At 51.8% G+C, this 20,890-nt stretch overlaps 1 protein-coding gene across 1 annotated transcript in view; it reads right to left on the bottom strand.

Moving 5' to 3' along the window:
• The window catches only part of CDH22 (cadherin 22), a 77,464-nt gene extending 65,247 nt beyond the window's left edge, over positions 1-12,217 (bottom strand). The window contains exons 1-2 of the mRNA XM_055425965.2: positions 11,966-12,217; positions 485-779 (exon numbers count right to left, since the gene is read on the bottom strand). Of these exons, the coding sequence (XP_055281940.2) occupies positions 485-779; positions 11,966-12,217 (547 nt within the window). The remainder of the gene's footprint in view (positions 1-484; positions 780-11,965) is intronic.
• Between the last annotated feature and the right edge of the window lie 8,673 nt (positions 12,218-20,890).

Below are 20,890 nucleotides of genomic sequence, written 5' to 3'. Positions count from 1 at the left end.
TTCTTTGCACTCACCGTTTTCTCTGTTTCACTCCCTTCTCTTCCACCACTGCCTGCTCGCTCATTATCTACCGATTTGCCCCATCTAGAGAAGCCAGGGGTGACTGCACTTTTCCCCATGAAACCAAGTTTCTCTGGCCTCTGACGAGCAGCTGCAGAGCTGGAAGGCCAAGAGGGAAGCAGTTCCTTGGCCAAAGTGATGACATGTGTTCTAGGACCTAGGGCCACTGCTCCCTGTCCAGCCTGGCTTGCAGATGACTTAGGCTAATGTGGTGGGGAAGGTGGTAGTGGCTGGCTTGCTCCTCAGCCCATGACTCGTTTCTATCAGGAGCCCTGGGCTAAATGATTGTCCAGGACTGTGCCTGGGCTCCTGGGCTCACAGCTGTACCTTGACTCCTCTCCCCCCAGCAGGCTCCCTCTCTCAACCCAGCCGCTCCCCTTCCCCTCTTGCTGGCTCACCCCACCCCCCGGAGCCCACCGCCCACCTGTGGGTGAGAGCTCGGCCACGCTGCCAATGTAGGGGCCATGCAGGAAGCGGGGCTCGCTGTCGTTGATGTCCTGCACCTTGATGATGAACTCCGACTCGGGCTCCAGCAGGCGGTTGGTGGCACGGTCCCGAGCTTGAGCCCGCAGCGTGTAGAAGGTCTTCTGTTCCCGGTCTAGGCGCTCCATGGCGTGGATGTCGCCCGTCAGCTCGTCGATCAGGAAGATGGTCCCAGCGCCCTCGCCCGAGATGGTGTACTTGATGGCCCCATCACCCTCATCTGAGTCCGAGTGGATCTGGGGAGGCAGGGAGGAAGGCAGAATGGAGGCCAGGGTGGGAGCTCCTTTTGGCGCCCCACCCCCCAGCAAGTCCCACTGGGGGCCTGTTCCTAAGCACATCTCTACTTTGACATACCCATTCTTCAGTGAAGACACTGAGGCTGGGGAAACCAAATGTCATCCCAGTCCCAGGCCTCACTGTCTGGTCTGGCACGTTTCATTAGCCCTCCATGGTTCTTCCTGCTCCAGTCCTGCTTCCTGCCCCTGTAATCGACCTTCCCCTCTATGGCCAGAGATATCAGTCTCAGAGGCAGATCTGAACAGGTCCTCCCCTGCATGCAATCTTCTATGGCTCCCTATCACCCTTACAAAGAAGTCATAGCCACCTCCACACCTCTCTGCTTCTTCTTTGCGTGTCCTGCCTTATTTCTGTGTCTACTGAAAGTCTCCTCATCCTGCAAGGCTTGCCACATCTTGAAAGTTTTAATGCCACCTCTTCTCAAAAGCTTTTTTTTGGACTCACCCCCACCCCCACCTCCACTCCACCTCCAACTCTGCCTTTCCGCTCCAAGATTTTTGCAAGACGTCAAGTCATCGCTATCACGTTCGCTGTAGCCATGCTTCTCAAATCTTAATATGCATGCAAATCACCCAAGATCTTGGTAAAAAGCAGATTCTGACCCAGGGAGTCTGGAGTAGGGCCTCAGAATTTGCATTTTTAGCATATTTCCAAGCTGGAGTGACAGGTCTAGGGTCCCTAGGCTCAGAGCCCCCAGAAGTATCTTCTTACTTCTCTGGAGAGCAGCCTCAGGGTTTGGCACACGTTGGGGACAGGGACTGGAAGGACAGAAGGGAAAGGGGGATGCAAACTGGAGGAGCACCTACCATGTGCCAGGCAGTGTGCTGAGCAATTTACATACTTATTTGGTGCAGAGTTCTTTAAAAAGAAAATTGCTATTAGAGTAGGCTTTGCTATCTTCACTTTGCAGATTTTTTTTTTTTCATTTTCCTACTGAGGACTAGAGAAATGGGATGAATTGCTCAAGGTCAGACCGCTGGAGGAACTGGCCTGGTCCACAGCCTGGGTGTTCTCACTGCATCCTCACGCCTCCTGGGAGGAGCCCATGGCGGAGGGAAGAAGCAGTACAGCTTGGTCAAGCCTTGGTGGCAGCATCCCCTCCCTGTGGGTTCTTGCACAAGTCACTACCTCTCTGGGCCTCAGGTCCCTCCTCTGTAACATGCGGAGCATAATAGCACCTCCTCCGAGAGGTGCTGGAGGGTGGCACGCCTGAGTGCTAAGTGGCTTCAGTTGTGTTCAACTCTTTGTGACCCCATGGACTGTAGCCCACCAGACTCCTCTAACCGTGGGATTATCCCAGGCAAGAATACTGGGTTGCCATTTCCTCCTCCAGGGGATCTTCCCAACCCAGGGATCGAGCATGTGTTTCTTACATCTCCTGCATCGGCAGACGGGTTCTTTACCACTAGCACCACCTGGGGAGCCCAAATGGAGGGCAAATTGAGTCTAAAGTCCACATAAGGCCCTTACCACTTGCCTGGCACCAGATGATGTTTACAGTATGTAACAGCCAGCCTGGCAGTGGCACTGCCTATGGAGTGGTACCACAGCAGAGCCCCTGCTGGTCCAGGTGGGAACACTTTGGATGCTGGATCACAGAGAGGTCTGAGGGGCGGAGGGAGCTGAGGGGAGGGAGAGGAAACAGACTATTTACCGCAGGTAGGGAGCCTCTTCCAGAGAAGGCAATGGTAAGCCACTCCAGTACTCTTGCCTAGAAAATCCCATGGATGGAGGAGCCTGGTAGGCTGCAGTCCATGGGGTCGCTAAGAGTCAGACACGACTGAGCGACTTCACTTTCTCTTTTCACTTTCATGCATTGGAGAAGGAAATGGCAACCCACTCCAGTGTTCTTGCCTGGAGAATCCCAGGGACGGGGGAGCCTGGTGGGTGTCTGTCTATGGGGTCACACAGAGTCAGACACGACTGAAGTGACTTAGCAGCAGCAGCAGCAGGGAGCTTCTTCACTATTTTAGCAACTGGTACAACTATACTGGTAGGTACTAGCTGAAAATCAGTCCTGCCTGAGACACAGTAAGTGTCCCATAAATGGTAGCTATCATTATTATTATATTATTACTAAATGTTAGCTATATATAACTGGGATTTAATCCAGGCACTGCTAAGCTCCAGAACCCAGGCTGTTTTCACTGCACCGAGATCTCCTGGGCAAGGAACCAGCAGAAAGACTGTTCTCCCACATAGAAACACCCAAGTCCTTATCCTACAACGTCCAAATCTCTCAGGCAGCTCTGAGCAGAAGAAAATGCATCCGAGGAAGCCAGTGACCTTGGGCGGCTGTCTGCTCCTCTCTAAGCTTCCATCAAGATGGGGCGTGAACAAGAGGAGTCCCTTTCAGGCCAAGACGCCATGTACCCCAGCCCACTCAGCAGGATAACAGGTGCCAATGAAGTCATCACGAAGAGGGATAAAAGCCCACCCCCTGCCACGCAGGAGGAGCCCGGGTATAAATTCTGCTGGTGGAACTTTGTGTCTGAAAGGTGGATTATAGAAGTGCCATTTGGAAGATTGAATGGCCCATAAACATTTTCATATTTCATTAGCCGATTAATGGGCATCTCTCTCTTTTTGGCGAGTCTGCTGATTCTCAGCAGAAATTGCGGGGAGTAAATGGAGGCGTCGGGTGGAACCTTTCCGGGTCCCCGTCCTGTTATAGATTGCCCCAATTAATGCCCGTCCTGGGCTCCACTGAGAAGCCTTCTTCCTGTCCAGTTACTGTTAATAGATTTCTCATAAGTGGCTGGATTGTAAAAACCTCATAACTCAGTTTAATACCCCCAATAAAATTATCTCAAGACATCGGCCCTGAATCATTGGCAGTGCTGGAGATGAGAAGACCTGTCTCTCCTGTTTGCTGTTTATGCTGTTCCTCCACCTCTGCCCGGAGGAGGTGGGGACCAGAGAGGGTGAACGGGTTCCCTTTTCGGATGACTTCACCCACTTCCCAGTCAGACCCATTGCAGGTTTATTTAATCAGCACAGACTCCTCCCCGGAAGTCTGGTGGAATAGATGCCATTTGGGGGAATGCGTAACAGCGGTAATCTTATCAGTCTTCATCACCACCCTAATAAGAATGAAATGTCATTCTTAGTTCCATTTATCAGATGAGGAAACTGAGGAACACAGAGGGGAGGTCATTTGTTTGGTCACCCACCTCAGTGCAGGAAGCCAAACTCCTGACCCCATCACTCATGAACACTGTGCTCACACCATCTGTTATTTTTATCCCTCTGGGTCCGTTTTTCCACCTGAGAAATCAGATCAAGTCCTACCTGGCACGGATGCGGAGAAGACGCAACAGGAGCATGATCTACACAGTCTGTAGGGTTTCCCTACAGGCTCAGTGGTAAAGAACCCGACTACAAATGCAGGAGAAACAGGTTCAACCCCTGGGTCAGAAAGATCCCCAGGGAAAGGAAATGGCAACCCACTCCAGTATCCTTGCCTGGGAAATACCCATGGACAGAGGAGCCTGGTGGGCTACAGTCCATGGGGTCGCAAAGAGTCGGACACAACTCAGCGACTAAACAACAACACAGAGTCGGACAGAGCCAGTCAGCCTGAGGAGGAGCTAAGAGCTCAGAGCTGCAGATTTGGGCTGGGTCGGGGCTGCTTCCCATCCTCCACCCCCAGCCTGGGTCCTGGTTCTGGAATGGAGAGGGAGTGAGTGGACAGAGAATCCTGGTGGGCTAGAGTCCACAGGGCACAGAGTCGGACACGACTGAAGTGACTTAGCATGCGTACACATGCCGATCATTCTATCCCAGGATGATATTTCTCAAGAATCTCAGCTATGAGGCTGGAGGATGAGACTTTTATTTACTGAGTGCCTACTACATGTCAGATTGCAAGCCTCTGCAGAAGTCTAATTTAACACTGTGGCAGGACTTCCCTGGTAGTCTAAGTGGTTAAGAATCTGCCTGCCAATGCAGGGGACATGGGTTTGATCCCTGGTCCAGGAAGATCCCACATGCCATGCGGCAACTACCATGGCCCATGTGCCACAACTACTGAGCCCACACTCTATAGCCAGTGAGCTGAAACTACTGAGCCCACATTCCCTGGAGCCCATGCACCACACGAGAAGCCCCCGCCATGAGAAGCCCACACACCCCATCTAGAGAGTAGCTGCCACTTGCCACAAACAGAGAAAGCCTGGTGCATAGCAATGACGACAGAGCACAGCCAAAAATAAGTAAATTTAAAAGAAAACATTGTGGCCTATGTAAATGTCTCCCCATTTTCCAGAAGAACAGACTGGGATGGTCCCGGGTCTGTCTGACTCCAAAGCACAGGTTGGTCCCTCTGCAGCCTTTGGAATCTCGTCCACTTACAGGGCTTCCCTGTAGCTCAGTTGGTAAAGAACCCGACTGCAATGCAGGAGACCCCCCAGTTCGATTCCGAAGATCCACTGGAGAAGGGATAGGCTACCCACTCCAGTATTCTTGGGCTTTCCTGGTGGCTCAGCTGGTAAAGAATCGCCTGCAATGCAGGAGACCTGGATTCGATCCCTGGGTTGGAAAGATTCCCCTGGAGAAGGAAAAGGCCGAGCAGGTCCCAACTGACCTTCTCAGTCAGACACAACTGAGTGACTTTCACTTCACTTCACTTAGTCTGCTTACAACCTTTCTGGTTAAGGTAGAGGGAGAAAGGAAGCAGGGGTGGGCTGGAGGGCAGTCATGGGGCTGCATGGCCTCGACAGAGGCCTGTACCACCCTGTACCCCCAGGCCACAGTCATTGGCGGCCTTTCCAATCTGAGCCTCTATTTCATCATTTGGAAAAGGACTTCAAAATCAGAAGAGGTGATGGGCTTTGGATACAGAAAGCCAGATGCCAGCGTGGCTTTGTCACCCATTTGTTGCCTGGCCCCGAGTGAGAGGCTACCTTCCTCCAAGCCTCGGTTTTCTCAATAGTAAATGAGACTGACAGTGCAACCCCAGGGTCTAAAGAGGCACTAGATAACATGTGGGGGATCCTGGCACATCCTAAGTGCTCACTGAAGACAAGTTTCCTTTCCTCTTCTGGCACCTGGTCTCAAGAGAGATTGAGGGTCACCGAGTGTATCCATTCCCCCATCTCCTGATATCATAACCATAGGCTCAAATCCTGACCCACTGGAGACACGGGGGCCATTATGCAACATCTTCTTGTCTTTTATTTATTTTTTAAGTATTTATGTTATTATTGTAAGTATTATTATTATATTATACTAATTATATTATTATAAGTATTATTTTATTTTATTATTCTTATTTTATTTTTACTTTCAGACCCTGCCACATGGTATGTGGGATCTTAGTTCCCTGACCAGGGATCAAACCTGCATCGCCTGCATTGGAAGTGTGCTGTCTTAACCACTGGACCGCCAGGGAAGTCCCTCTTCTTGCCTTTTAGACTCAGCTCGTCTCCTCCTGCAGGCAGCCCTCCCAGAGGCCCTCCCATTTGCCCTCCGCCGTGCACACTCCCCTCTGCTCCACACTTGCCTATAACAGCTCTATACTGCAGTCTGCCTCCCTGGTTCTCATGGGGCTCAGGGGCAGGGACTAACTTTGGTTCATCGTTGTCTGAATTCGCCATGCCAGGCACACAATAGGTGCCCTGACAATGTATTCAGAGAAAACACAGGGGGAGTGGGAGAGGTGAGTGTGTGTGTGTGAGAGGGAAAGAGACAGCAAGTGTGTATGTGAGACGGTGAGCTCAGATCAAGCGTATGGCTGTTCATTTCCATTTCCCTTGTACCCAGATTAGGCCACAGCACCACACATTGAATACACGAGTAATGAAATACACACCTGTAACTGTGTGTGTGCGTGTTTAGTCGCTTCAGTTGTGCCCGACTCTTTGCGATCCCATGGACTGTAGCCCACCAGGCTCCTCTGTCCAGGCAACAATACTGGAGTGGAAGTGCCATGCCTTCCTCCAGGGGACCTCTCCAACCCAGGCATTGAACCCATATCTCTTATGTCTCCTGCATTGGCAGGAGGGTTCTTTACCACTAGCGTTTATCTGGGAAGCCCTGAAACTGTCATTAGAATTTTGCAACTGTCTTCCAGGATTTCTGGAGGATCCAGTCACTCTGTTCAGTCCCAGGTACCTGTGAGCTAGACTAGGAAGGACAATCACTAGGCACACTTTCAGACCCTCTACTGTTACCTCCTTGCTATTTCATAATGATCTTATGGCTCAGAGTTCATCCTCTCCCCATTGTACAGACTGGCAAACTGAGGCTCACAGAGGGCACACATCCTACCTAAAGCCACACAGCTAACAAGAGGCAGCCCAAGGCCTGTCTGCCTTCACATCCTAGGTTCTTTTCTCTGCAGCTCTTGGAGACAGCCCCGCAGGGGATTCCCCCTCCCTAAGTCTCAGCCCTGGATCATAAACAACTTGAAAAACACCAGAGTGATGGCTTCTCATCCTGGGGGGGGTTGCTGAAAAATGGGATTTACGAGGCCATTAATTACTTCCTCCTAATTAAATCAAAATTAAATGCGAGCAGAGGTACGTTTTCCTTATTAAAGACAATTAAACGGACAGTGCGGCTACGCAAATAAAACGAGCCCAGGATTTAAACGGAAAGCAAATCAAATAAAAAGCCTCCCCCAGAATGAGGGATCTGTTCATGCCTGTGCTACTCGTAAACCAGGAGTTCATCAATTTTCTTTAAATATTAGCAACTTAATTAAATCTGCTCTCCTCCCCACTTTAATCCTGCCGTATATCTAAAATAGATCTCACCGCCCACAGGAGTTGGTCATAAGTGCTGACCCCATAATTCTCTTAAAAAAAAAAAAAAAAGAATTAAAAATCCTACAAAACCCACATCCAGCTGACAGAAGCCTCGGGGGAAATTACAGTTCAGAAAAGGGATTAGTCAAAGTACCCAGATTGTATGGAAATGTTGGGAGGCCGCTCTGAGGGTGGGAGTTGTGAGAAGGCATAGGGAAGAGGTGGGCCCCCAAGCTGTTGGGGTGGGTGGGGGGCAGGACAGCAGAGGGAATTGTTGGTGTGGGGCCCTGGTGACAACCACCAGGGCCCAGTGGCTTCTGCAGGTGCCAACAGGAGCCTGGCGGTGAGTGATGGAGGAGGCGGCTGTAAAATAGGTTACCGTTGGGCGCCTGGGGTTCATTCCACGGATGGTACTGTTGCTAAGCTACCTTTGGAATTCGACAAGGACGGATGCTCCCAGCGGCTCCCTGGGGCGGGGGACCAGGAAGCAGTGAATTAACTGAAACTGTGGAGAAGTCCTTTCTCCCTGATGAGCGAGAGAGCGTGGTGTGAATGTGTGTGCATGTGTGCGTGCATACACAACCACTTGTACAAATAATGTGGGACTTGGCTGGAACGGGAACAGGTGGTTTTCAAGAGGACGAGCTCATCTTCCCAGAGTGGGGGGTGGGCTAGCGACCACTTCCCCCTACTTCTTGGTGAGAAACTAGCACATCAGGTTGCAACGAAGGCTTTCGGGGTTTGGGGTGTGGGTTCATAATACCGGTGTATACTCAAGGCAGTGGGAATATCAGGCAAGATCCATCACAATAAAAGCTAATACTTACTGGGCACATAGAACGTGCTCTCCAGGTTGTTGGCATATGCTAACTCTTTGAATCCTCACTGCAACTCTTTGAGAAGGTGCCAGGTACAGCCTCACTCAGCAGATGAAGAAATTTAGGCACAGAGAGGTTAACTAATGTGCCAAGGTCAGAAAAGGAGTCAGCAGCAGAGCTGAGATTTGAGCCCTGGCAGTCTGGCTCTGGTTGAACAGCAAAGTGAATCAGTCATACATATCCATATACATCCCTGAACCACACCCTCTACCACCTTTCACAAGAAAGGGTGCTTTGGGCACATGTTTGCAAAGAGATGGAAACTTCTCTCTTCTCCCTGCACAGAGTGCTTTTCTGGAGGTGGCCTTGAGAGGAAGGGAGGAGGGGCTCTGGGTGAGGATGATGGAGGGGGAAGATAACGTAGTCATGACAGCAGTGGGGATGCTGGGAGAGGTTGCTGGGAGAAGAAGGGCCCCTGGGGCTGGGCACAGTGCGGGGCTCATAGAAGATGCTTAATGCAGGACAGTACTGTGCAGCACAGGGAACTCTGTTCAGTACTCTGTGATGACTTATATGGAAAAGAATCTAAAAAAGAGTGGGTAGATGTATAACTGATTCACTTTGCTGAACACCTGAAACTATCACAACATTGTAAATCAACTATATGCCAATAAAATTTTTTTAAAATTGCATTGCAGGAATTCCCTGGCGGCCCAGTGGTTAAGACTCCACACTTCCATGGCATGGGGTGTGGGTTCGATCCCCGGTCAGGGAACTAAGATCCCACATGCCCCGTGGCCAAAAAGTTAAAATAAATAAGTAGGGTCAAGATATTACAAAAAATACTATTAAAAAATGCACTGGGGCAAGACCTGGTGTCAGTAGAGCCTCCCCTCTTGGGATTGGTTCTACCACCGTGCTGGACTCACCCCATCTCTGCTGATCAAAAGTCCCTGGAAAGCTGAATGGCCTTGGCATGATGCTCATGATGTTCTTCTGGCCTCAGTTTCCCCTTCTTACCAGGAAGGGAGGTACTAGGGACCCCCATCACCTGGAGATGGTGGTTCAAAGAGACAGGGGTGGTGTTTGACTCATGACAATAATTGCTAAGTGGATGGAGAAGGGAGGTGGTGAACGAATGAGGAGCTGGTTTCTCTCATCTGTTGGGGATGTGGATGGCTGAGGAGACCTTCTCAGAGCCCCAGCTGGCAGGCAGACAACACGGCCGAGGTGCCTGAGACCACCGCAGCTGACAATCAGGTAGACGTGTCAGTCACTCTCTGAGTTTCTGGGCTTTTCCTGGACCCAAATCTCTCTCCCAAGCTCGGAGATCTTGGAGAGGTTTGGAGAATCAGCACATGGGTTTCAATCCTGGCTAAGCCACCTGCTCACTCTATGCCTATCCGCTCTGCACCTCGAGTCCGTTGCCTACAAAATGGAATGATTTCTACCTTGCAGTTTAAGAGTTAAATGCTTCATATGGGAATAATGAGAAAACAACAATAAACAAACAACCAGGGACTTTCCTGGTGGCCAGCGGTTAAGAATCTGCCTTGGATCAAGCATATGGCTGTTTATTTCCATTTCCCCTGTACCTAGGTTAGGCCACAGCACCAAACATTGAATTATGAGTAATGAAATATACAGCTGTCATTGCATGTGTGTGTGCTGAGTCGCTTCAGTTGTGCCCGACTCTTTGCAACCCCATGGACTGTAGCCCACCAGGCTCCTCTGTCCATGGGATTCTCCAGGCAAGAATACTGGAGTGGGTTGCTACGTCCTTCTCCAGGGAATCTTCCTGGCCCAGGAATCGAATCCGCATCTCTTTTGTCTCCTGCATTGGCAGGCGGGTTCTTTACCACTAGTGCCACCTGGGAATCCCACTTCACTCATGCACTATAAACATCTCAACTGTTGACAAGACTCTAAATAAGCCAGGTTCCATCAGGCCATCAAGTCTTTTTATAGGCTATGCCCTCTTCCCATCAGCCCAAACTCCTACTCATATATTAAAATCCAGCTCAGGCATTTAGAAAACACTTCCACAAAGCCACCCAACAGATACCACTTAATGAATGCCTACTCAGTGCCAGGTGCTGACCTGTGAAGCTTTTTGTGCACCAGGGAGTCTCTGCCTCTCCACTATCGCACCCATGAGGGGTTTAGGGATTAAAGGGACAAACGAAAGTCCTTCTCAGTTCCATATACTCTTAAGGCATAGACCTTCAGTCACATTAACCAACACTTACTCAGTTTGAGAAAGTAGCTTTCATTCATTCAATGAACAATTTGTGAGCAATGTCTGTGCTAGGCGCTAAGGATTTTATGGTGAGCAAAACAAACACAATCTAATAGGAAAGACATGCATTAATTGCATAATCAAACAAAAACACATACAAAGTGAAGTGTTACGAAAGAAAAATATGGGGACCTCAAGGGGCACATAACAGGGAGGTACAGCCACATGCAAGGGGGTCCATCCCAGATGGGTGTGATCAGGGATGGCTTCTCTGAGGAAGTGGCATTTCAGTGGAGACCTGAGTGTGAGACAAAGTCAGCAGCAGAAGGAGCAGGATGGGGACTTCCCTGGCGGTCCAGTGGTTGGGAGTCTGCCTGCCAAAGCAGGGGACGTGGGTTCGATCCCTGGTCCAGGAAGATCCCACATGCTGAGGAGCAACTGGGCCCGTGCACCACAGCTATTGAGCCTGTGCTCTAGAGCCCAGGGAGCCCATGTGCTGCAACCACTGAAGCCCACACATGCTAGACTGCGCTTCATGACCAGAGAAACAACCGCAACTTGAGAGTAGCCCCCACTCTGCAACTAGAGAAAACCCATGCACAGCAAGGAAGACCCAATGCAGTCAAAAATATAAACAAAAAGAAGAAGCAGGGTGGAACAGTTAGGGGAGGCAAGTAATCTAGGTAGGTAAGGGGGTGTGGGGCTGGCAAAGCCTGTGGGGGCAGCAGAAGGACCAGGGAAAGGCATCAGAAGGGTGTTGTAGCCCAAAACTCAGAGGGAATGTGGCAGATGAGGTTGGAGAAGCCAGATCTTTGTAAGCAGTGGGGCAGAATTTGAACTTGACCCCTAGTGCATGGGAAGCTACGGATGAATTCTGAGCATAGCAGGGAGAGTCTGTGTGTGACATGATCAGATTTGCAAACTACTTTCTACATTTTGGCAACCCACTCCAGTATTCTTGCCTGGAGAATCCCATGGACAGAGGAGCCTGGCTGGCCACAGTCCATGGGGTCGCAAAGAGTGGGACACGACTGAAGAGACTTAGCATATTCTGCATTCCAGCTGGGTCCAGCTACAAGACGGACTGGCTTTCTGCCCTTCTCGTCCTCTCTGCTCTAAAATGGGAAAGCAAGAGGGTCCAGAGAAGGATGCAGGGCAGGGATGCAAGCAGAGTGAGGATCCTGTGGTCCGCATCAGGGCAGCTGGGAGGAGGCAGAAGGGATTTGGGAAAGGGTGGGAGGGAACTGGGATCCCTTGCATCTGCCAGCTGGAGTCTGGGGTCCTAGGAGTAGGGTGGCGGGTGCTGGGTCCCACTTTACCTTGCCCACGTACAGAGGCTCGGTGCCCGTGTACTCCTCCACCACGAAGAACTGGTTCCACACCCAGCCGCGCTTCACGCGACCAGCGCCGGGCGCGCCGTCCTGCACCGACGGCGCAGGGGTGCCCGCCGCCCACAGGGCTCCCAGCAGTGGCGGCGGCGGCGGCGGCAGCAACAGCAGCAGCAGCAGCAGCAACGCGGGCGACAGCGCGGCTCCCGCCCGGAGCCCCCGGCCTTCGGGCCGCGGCCTCATGCTTGGCCTGCGAGGGGCCCGGGCCCAGGAGCATGGACGGGAGGCACCAGGGTGTCGACGCTCGGTGGCCAGGACGGAGCGACGCCGCGGTCACATGGTGGGCTCAGCGCGGCCGCCGGGGCGCCGCCCCCGACGGGGCACCCGGACAGGCCCGCGGCCCTGATCGCCGCCCAGCCGCGGGGGCGCCCGGCTGGAGGGGGAGGGGGCGCGACCGCACCCGGGGCATGGACGGCCCCACGAGGTCCCCGCCCGCGCCCCCCCTGGCGCCGGCGCGGCTGGGTCACCAGGCAGCGCCTAGGCGGCTCCGGAGTCTGGGATGCGCCATGGTTCCTGCGCGAAGGGGTGCTGGCCGGGGCCGGGCTGGTCCTTCGGGGACTAGGGGCCGTCCCGCCCAGAAGCCTGTGAGAGATACAAGAAGACATCAGAGGAGGCGCTCTGCGGGCACGGGGCGGGTTGGGTCTATCTTTTTGTCCTTTTAGGTACCAATTACACCTGCTGTGTGCCTGGCACTTTGCAGGGTGGGACAAACAAGACAGAGTGGTCCCTGCCTTCTTGGGCCTAGGTCTAGCAGTCCTGCCCCGCCCCAGCTCCCTCCCCTAGCCCGGGTGCTTTCTTTGAACACCCACCACTCACCTCTCCTCCGCCAGCATCCCTTTTCCTTAGCCCCCCTGGTCAAGCCCTTTCTTAGTGGTCCTGGGCCACCCCACGTGCCCACAGGGACAGGGACCCCTTGAGCTGCTTTTCCTGCCCGCCCCCCACCTCCTGACAATCTCCGTAGCCCAGCCCCCCTACCCCTCATAACCCCTGGCCCAGAGAGGAAGCCAGCCCTTCTAGAAAAATTCCAGAGCTCCCAGGACCCAGCCTCCTGGGTGCATAGAGTCCAGCAGCCAGCCGGCCACCCCACCACCTCTCTGGCCCTCCTGCAGCAACACAGAGAGGTCATTCCATCCAAAACAAGAGCCTGGGGAAAGCCCTCTGACCTCATGAGTCCCTCCACACCCCCCTTTCAGGAGTGGGGCCCCTGAGTCCCAGAGGGCCTTGCTTGGAGGCCCCCTGTGTGGCTTTGGCAGGGTCACACCCCCCCGCCACCCCATGCTTGCCTTTGGTGTCTCCCCCCCCCCCCAGAAAACCTTCTTTTCCTGGAGACTGAGAGACACTCCCCCTGCTACCCTGGACCAACACTGCCTCCCCAGATCAATCCATCTCTCCTTCACGCCAAACCCCTCCCTCCCCCCCCCACCCCCGCCATCAGATCCTTCTTTCAGCCAGAAAGGATCTGAGGGACTAACTCCTACTCAAGCCATAATGATGAATAATGGCTTCGTGTGGGTGTTTACAGGGGACAGCAAAGCTACTTCCATGGAGGAGTTTCAGCCACTGAGAAGCGTGAGCAGAGGTGAATCCCCAAGTTCCCCCTCTGCCCCCCCCACCCTGGCCTAGTTCAATTCAACCACTCCATTCTGGTGAGCTTCCACTCTGGTCCAGGTCTGGGCTGGATGCTAAGACAAAGAGGAAATAAGCTCACAGTTTAGTGGGGGTGGGAGACAAGACCCCCAGTAATGACTTAAATGCTGGGTGGCGTGTAATCAGGGCTATAAAAAGGGGTGCTGCCTGACAGCTGTCTGGAAGGCGCAGGTGTGTGGAAGGAGATCAGGACTGCTGTTTGGTGGAGGGGGCATCTGATTGGGTGAGAAGAAAGGGATGGGCATCCTGGTAGCTGAGTGTTCAGCCAGGCTGGGGGTGATCTGGCTAGTTTGGAGAGGCAGGTTGGAAACATGAGGTGTGTGAAGCTAAGCAGAGAATCTGGAAAAGTGTCTGGCCCCAGCCAGGTCCTCCTGGAAGTGGCTGGAATTTGGGGGTGGGGGCAGAAGACATGGACCCTAGGACCCAGTGGGCAATTCTCATACGTTTTTAGGGGTCCTCAGCCTCTGGGATCTAATGTCTGATGACCTGAGGAGGAGCTGATGTAATAATCATAGAAATAAAGTGCACAATAAATGTAATGTGCTCGAATCATCCTGGAACCATCTCCCCCACCCCCGGTTCATGGAAAAATTGTCTTCCCTGAAACTGGTCCCTGGTGCCAAAAAGGTGGGGGCCCGCTACAGTTTAACTTGCTAAGTCACCTGAGTCATCGCAGCTGTGAAAGTGGGCATCTTATACCCATTCCACAGATGCTCAACTCCCCAGTGCTCTTTCCCACTCTCAGCTCCAGAATTTCTTTATGGAAAGGGTTCTGGGGGAGGGAGTCATCTGCTGGGAGGTAGGGGCAGTGGTGAGGGGGTCAAAACTGCATTTTAGGGCAGTGAGGAGGGGAAAAGCCCCACAGTCCGTAAGGAGGGATGGAAGGGAGGCGTCCTGAGCCAGCCTTCTCTCCCTTTCGGACCCACCCTGAACTGATGGACATCAGGAGAACCTGGACCCTGAGGAGAGCGTGCCCAGCACCTCATCCCATGCCCTCCTCGCCCGATCTGGGGGTCTAGGCTTGAAGATGTTGGCAGACCCTCCCCCACCCAGGTGGTCCCTGAGTTGTGCTGCTGCCTCTGGGCATTCAGCGACGATTCCGCACGTTATGGCCAGGGCTGGTCCTAATGAGACTGGAGTTATGGGTGAGGAGGAGGCGCTGCTCCGAGGCCTTCATTTCCTGGAGCTTATGACTTCCCTGCGCACGGCAGGAACTGGTCCCCTGACTCCATCAGGCAGTTTCAGGGCTCATCACAGCCCTGCAGGGATGCAGAGGGGAGGGTCGGGTGGGAGGGAGGGTTTGGCGAGTCGGGGACCATCTTGGGGAGGGCTGTGGGGTGTGCAGGAAGTGGGTACAAGGGGTGATCCCTCAATGTTTGCAAGCACCCCACTGTGGCTCTTTCTCCTTCCCCCACCCCCCTCTCTTTATGTCTTTCTTTATAACACCTTTTACAAGACGGGGGCACACTAAGATTCAATCATTCATTCATTCATTAAACAGTGTCCGCTGCAAGTGGGGAGACAGAAATGCATTTCATTTATTCATTCAACACACTTTAAAGATCATTTCTTTGTGTAAGACAGCAAGATGCAATCAGCTCCTCCGCTATGTGACAGGAGAGGTGCGTTTCTTTTGGTTATTCATAGACTCTTTCTACAAATATTTACCCGTGCCTCACTGACTCCAGTTCCTGCGCTAGGCACTGGGGACAAAGTAATAAAATGAAGTCCCAGCTCTCATGAAGCTGACCTTCTGGTAACAAAGGAATAAATTCTACAATGCAATTCCAGGGAGTAGTAAGTATTAAGAAGGAATATAAAGCAGGAAACAGGAAGGAAGAGGGTGATGAAAGAGTTGGGGTGTGTGTTATTATAGACAAGGTATCAGGGAGGACCTCTCAGAGGAGGTGACATTTGGCCGATCTGGAGGAATGAAATGGAGCTGGGACAGCATGGTTTGATGCAGAGGGAGCAGTGTGTGCACAGGTCCAGAGGCTTGGAGAAGCTAAGGAACAGGGAGGAGGCCACTGTGGTTGGCACAGAGCAGTACAGATGAAGATGAAGGAAAGAGGGGTACTGGCCAGACTGAGCAGGACTGGAGGAAGAGAAACATTGTCCATTTTATTCTGAGTGTGCAGAGAAAGGCTTGGAGGGACTTTATACAGCAAAAAACCATGGTAGAACGAAATGGCACACGGCTATAAAGGACGTTCATGATGCAAGTCCTTCAACATTGGAGGGCCAGGCATAGTGAATCGTGGAGTAGGGACAGCATCGCAGAGAAGGAGGCACTTGGAATTGAAGCACAGGAGGGATGGGGGCAGGTCTTGTCTGGGGTGTTGGGGAGGAGAGGGTGCGCTCTGTGGGAAGGCTGCAGAGGTCTACGGTCAGCTCCCACTTTAGAAAGGGGCGGAGTCCAAGAGTGTCGTCCAAATTTCTACAGGATGCCTGATGATGGGGTGGGGCCTTGAACCCAGGACTTGGATTCCCCTTGGCGGAGGGCACCTTTAGGAGGATGGGGAAAGATGCCCCTCAGAGTAGATCAGCCCCAGGCCAGGAGGCACCCTTGGCAGGACAAGGGTGGGCGCCTCTCAGCCCCACCTGCCCCTGGGCCGGGCACCCTTGTACAGCACTGATCCTGCACCATTGTTTGAGGGGCGAGGTCCTCATGACCCATCTCTCCCTCCCTCCCTGGGCCTTCATACCTCAGCCCACCGGGTCCGCTTTCGGGCGTGTTGGCCAGATGCCCTGGACGCGAGCCAACTCTACCCTGCTCGGCACAGCCCTGCTGGGGCTGCTGCAGACACTCCAACCTGTTCCCTACCTTCCTTCCTTTCTCTCCAGTTCCAGCTGCTTGTCCTGAGCGGGTATCAACTACAGGGCCCCATCCTGGCATTCTGAGTCCTTCAGGGGAGGCAGCTGTAGTGCCGTGGGGTCACGTTTGGCTCCCCTGGGCCTCCCAGTGAGATCTTGGGTGTGTCGGTGGCCTTCTCTGGGCCACACGTCCCACCCTCTGCGCAGTTGTTGAGTCCCACGTGGGATGAAACGTTGAGCCCCAGCCTGGCTCAGCTAGTGTTGGCTTCACCCAGTCTGCTCGTCAGCCTCACCTCCTATAATCCACGTGCTTTTGGGTTCTTGAGTAAATGCGTGTAGTTCCTGTATGCCTGCAAGCATGGGTCTGCAACTGTGCATGCTAGCATATGTGTGTGTGTGTATCTGGTGCATACTGGTTCATTCTACAGATGCTTGTGAGTTTCCACTCTATGCTGTTCTCGGCACAATGAAAAGAAAGAGCCCTTGCTCTTGCACCTCTAGCGGGGGTCAGAGAATAAACAAACAAACAACATGTCAGATGATGGTAAGCGCCATGGAGAAAAACAAAGCTGGGGCCCAGGAAGTGTTGGGGGTGGGGATTCTCTCTCAATCATGTATTATAAGTAATAGTTTATACACGGTGGTCAGGGAAGGCCCTGCGGTGAAGAGGACATCTCAACAGAGATCTGAAGTGAGCGAAGGCGAGAGCTATGCACATGGATAGAAGAGCATTCCAGGCTAAGGAGACAGCAGTGCAAAGGTCCTGAGGGGCGTGCGTGGTGTGCAGGAGGAATAGCAAGGAGCCCAGTGCTGCTGAACTGGAGTGAGTGCAGGGGGGCGGCAGCAGAGGAAGCCAGGGAAATGAGCCTGGCATCAGAGCCTGTAGGGTCTCCTTCGGGTGTTTCTGTGAGTGAGATGGGACCCCATAGGAGGGTTTGAGCAGAGGAATGATGCGATCTGACTTGTGTTTTAAAACATCACTCTGGCTGGTGGATTCAAAACAGAGGGAAGCTGGGATAGGGGAGTGGGGTGGCGAGGGAGCTATTTCAATAATCCAGCCGAGGAGTAAACGTGGCTTGGACCAAGTGGGAGCAGAGGAGGTGCTGAGAAGTAGGGCTCCTCCTGCGTGTATCTCCTCCACAAGATTCGTTGGCCGGTCAGAAACCGTGTGAAGGAAACAGAGGAACTGAGCATGACCACACATGCAGCCTAGGCAACAGAAATGACGGGGTGCCCTTTCACAGAGCTGCAGACAAGCATGAGCGGAGCAAATCTGGGGAGGCGATCAGGGACTCATTTGGACATATTACAATCAAGTCCCGGATGTGTTACGTTCACTGCCTACTGGATACCCAGTGGAGACATCAAGCAGGCGACTAGCACTTACAGTCAGGAGTTCAGAGGCGAGGTCCTGCCTGCAGGTATAATTGTGGGAATTCGGATGGCATTCAGAGCTGAGGCTGCATGCGCTTGTGAAGGAGTGAGGGTGGATGGTGAAGAGGTCCAACATCTCAGCATGTAGAGGCCGGGAGATGAGGAAATGGCAAAGGAGCCTGAGAAAGGGGAGAGAGGGGGAGGGAGGCGAGGCGAGAGGAGCTACCTTGGAAACCAATAGAAGAAAGGAGGGAGGAGGCGTTAACTGGTGACCCCCTGTCCACCTTTGCCTGCGACAGTTCCACTTTACATCCTCTGTCCTGGCATAACTATGAATAGTGTCTTACCCCCTTTTACTCTCCGCTTGGATGATAAATTGTATGGTCATCCTACTGATAGGTCAAGTCAGATGCAGACTTTGAATTGACCATTGGATTTAGCAACACAGAGGTCATTAGTGGCCTTGACAAAAGCTATTTTGGTCGAGTGGTGGGTGTGCTGGCGCGACTGGAGTGGGTTCAGGAGAGGCTGGGAAGAGAATATGTGGAGACGTGTGAGTGGGTGGCAGCCCCCTTGGGATTTTTGAAGGTCCGTTCTGCGGGCTCCCCCAGCTCCCGTCCCCCAATCTCAGCAGTCTGGCTGGGTTTTATGATGTGTAAACACAGTGATGGGAAATATAGAAGATGGGCTTGCTGCTAAAGACTAATTCATTCCCCCAACCTTCTTTCCTGTTTCAATTTTGTTTTAATATCCACCCTCCCACAGCTGGGCCATGTGCGCAGCTCCTCCCCTCTGATCTGTGATTAGTCTAAGCCAGGAAGAGCCATTCTCCCATCTCCACTACTGACTGGTCTAGAAAGTATCATATGCACAATTCTGGTCAATGAAATTTAACTCCTGGGGAGCTTCTGGATATATATATATTTTTTTAGTCTTTAAAAAGAGATGTCTTGAGGAGAAACTTTTTGTTTTCTGCACATATGAGGTGATGGCCAGAGCACTAGCAGCCATTTTGGGACAATGGGACAATGAGGCCAAAGGGCCCTACTAAAAACGATGGAAAAGTTTGCATCCTTGATGATATTGTTGAACCACCAAATATATCCATTCTGGGCTTTCATGATCCAGTTCTGGACCCTACTTCCTCCAGATTCTCTTTTTCTTTTTTCCTCTGAACCCCTTCAGATCTTTATGGCTAGGTCTTCCTCTGAGGTTTGGTGTCAGCTGTGATGACAAGCTTCTAGAGGGCAGAGATCATGTCTATTCCTTCTTCCACCCTTCCCTGATCCTTCCTACACACACCTGCCAGAGCCAAACAAGGAGCTGGGGCCTGGGAGGGACTCAGGAGAGTTTTGCCTCAGATAGATTTTGAGCTGCTCAGGCAGCATGTCTTTTCCTTTGACTGAGGAGCTGCCAGCCTCACTGATTTGTTGTGGCCCCATCTGTCCTGTGGGTGTCACCGCAACTGTCTCCAGTGTACACTTTTAGAATCCGGGCTGAGTGACCAGCGTGTCCTTTCTTGATTTTTCAGTGCCCTAGTACCATTGCTGCCAAGGCTGCAGCGCTGTGAGTTCAGTGGCTCCAGACCCTTCTTTGTCATCTGGCTTCTCCTTGGGGACAGAGGAAGGGATTCTTATCCAACCCATCCCACATTTGTTTTTCAGCCTCTCACTCTGCCAAGACTAAGCAGAGGGGCAGGGCTCTGTGACCCCACAGGCAGGACAAAGCAGGAGGAACTCCATCATGTCACCTGGGGCTCCTCACCTGTGCCTCCTCCCCCAAACTTCAGATAATCTTCCTAACCCCGATCTCTGGGACAGAATTTAACATTCAGGGGACCTGAAACCATGAGGTCCAAAGTCAGAACAGAATTTGAGTCCCAGTTCCATTGCTTTACTGTATGTATGATCTTGGTAATTTTCTCCTTTTCTCTAGTGTCTTAGTTTTCTCATCTGAAGAATGGATGTAACAGTGCTTACCTCCTAGAGTCAGTGTAAGGAATAAATGAGATGATGCAAGTGAAGAGATCCATAGTGTTTGGCAATAAATGCAAGCTAATGTAATGATAATGGCTATTGTTATTATTATTTCTAGTCACTTGAAAAACACCAGTGGAGGGACTTCCCTGGCAGTCCAGTGGTTAAGAGTGCTCGCTTCTGATGCAGGGGGCGTGGGTTTGATCCCTGGTCGGGGAACTAATATCCACATGCCAAGGGGTGAGGCCAAAAAAGAAAAAAAACTATAAAATTACTAATTAGCCTCCAATTAAAATAAATAAATTAATTTAAAAATTAAAAATAAAATTATTAATGGACTCCTACTGTGCAGGTCAGGAAGCAACAGTCAGAACTGTACATGGAACAACAGACTGGTTCCAAATAGGAAAAGGAGTACGTCAAGACTGTATATTGTCACCTTGCTTATTTAACGTATATGCAGAGTACATCATGAGGAACGCTGGGCTGGAAGAAGCACAAACTGGAATCAAGATTGCTGGGAGAAATATCAATAACCTCAGATATGCAGATGACACTACCCTTATGGCAGAAAGTGAAGAGGAACTAAAGAGCCTCTTGATGCAAGTGAAAGAGGAGAGTGAAAAGGTTGGCTTGAAGCTCAACGTTCAGAAAACAAAGATCATGGCATCTGGTCCCATTACTTCATGGGAAATAGATGGGGAAACAGTGGAAACAGTGTCAGACTTTATTTTTTGGGCTCCAAAATCATTGCAGATGCTGATTGCAGCCATGAAATTAAAAGACGCTTACTCCTTGGAAGAAAAGTTATGACCAACCTTGATAGTATATTAAAAAGCAGAGACATTACTTTGCCAACCAAGGTCCATCTAGTCAAGGCTATGGTTTTTCCTGTGGTCATGTATGGATGTGAGAGTTGGACTGTGAAGAAAGCTGATCACCGAGGAATTGATGCTTTTGAACTGTGGTGCTGGAGAAGACTCTTGAGAGTCCCTTGGACTGCACAGAGATCCAACCAGTCCATTTTAAAGGAGATCAATCCTGG

The sequence above is a fragment of the Moschus berezovskii genome, chromosome 15 (assembly GCF_049115385.1).
Source record: "Moschus berezovskii isolate FMDL1 chromosome 15, NW_MosBer_1.0, whole genome shotgun sequence".
NCBI classification, from domain to species: Eukaryota; Metazoa; Chordata; class Mammalia; order Artiodactyla; family Moschidae; genus Moschus; species Moschus berezovskii.
The sequence above is the reverse complement of the archived record's forward strand: the minus strand, read 5'-3'. Positions and strand labels throughout refer to the sequence as shown.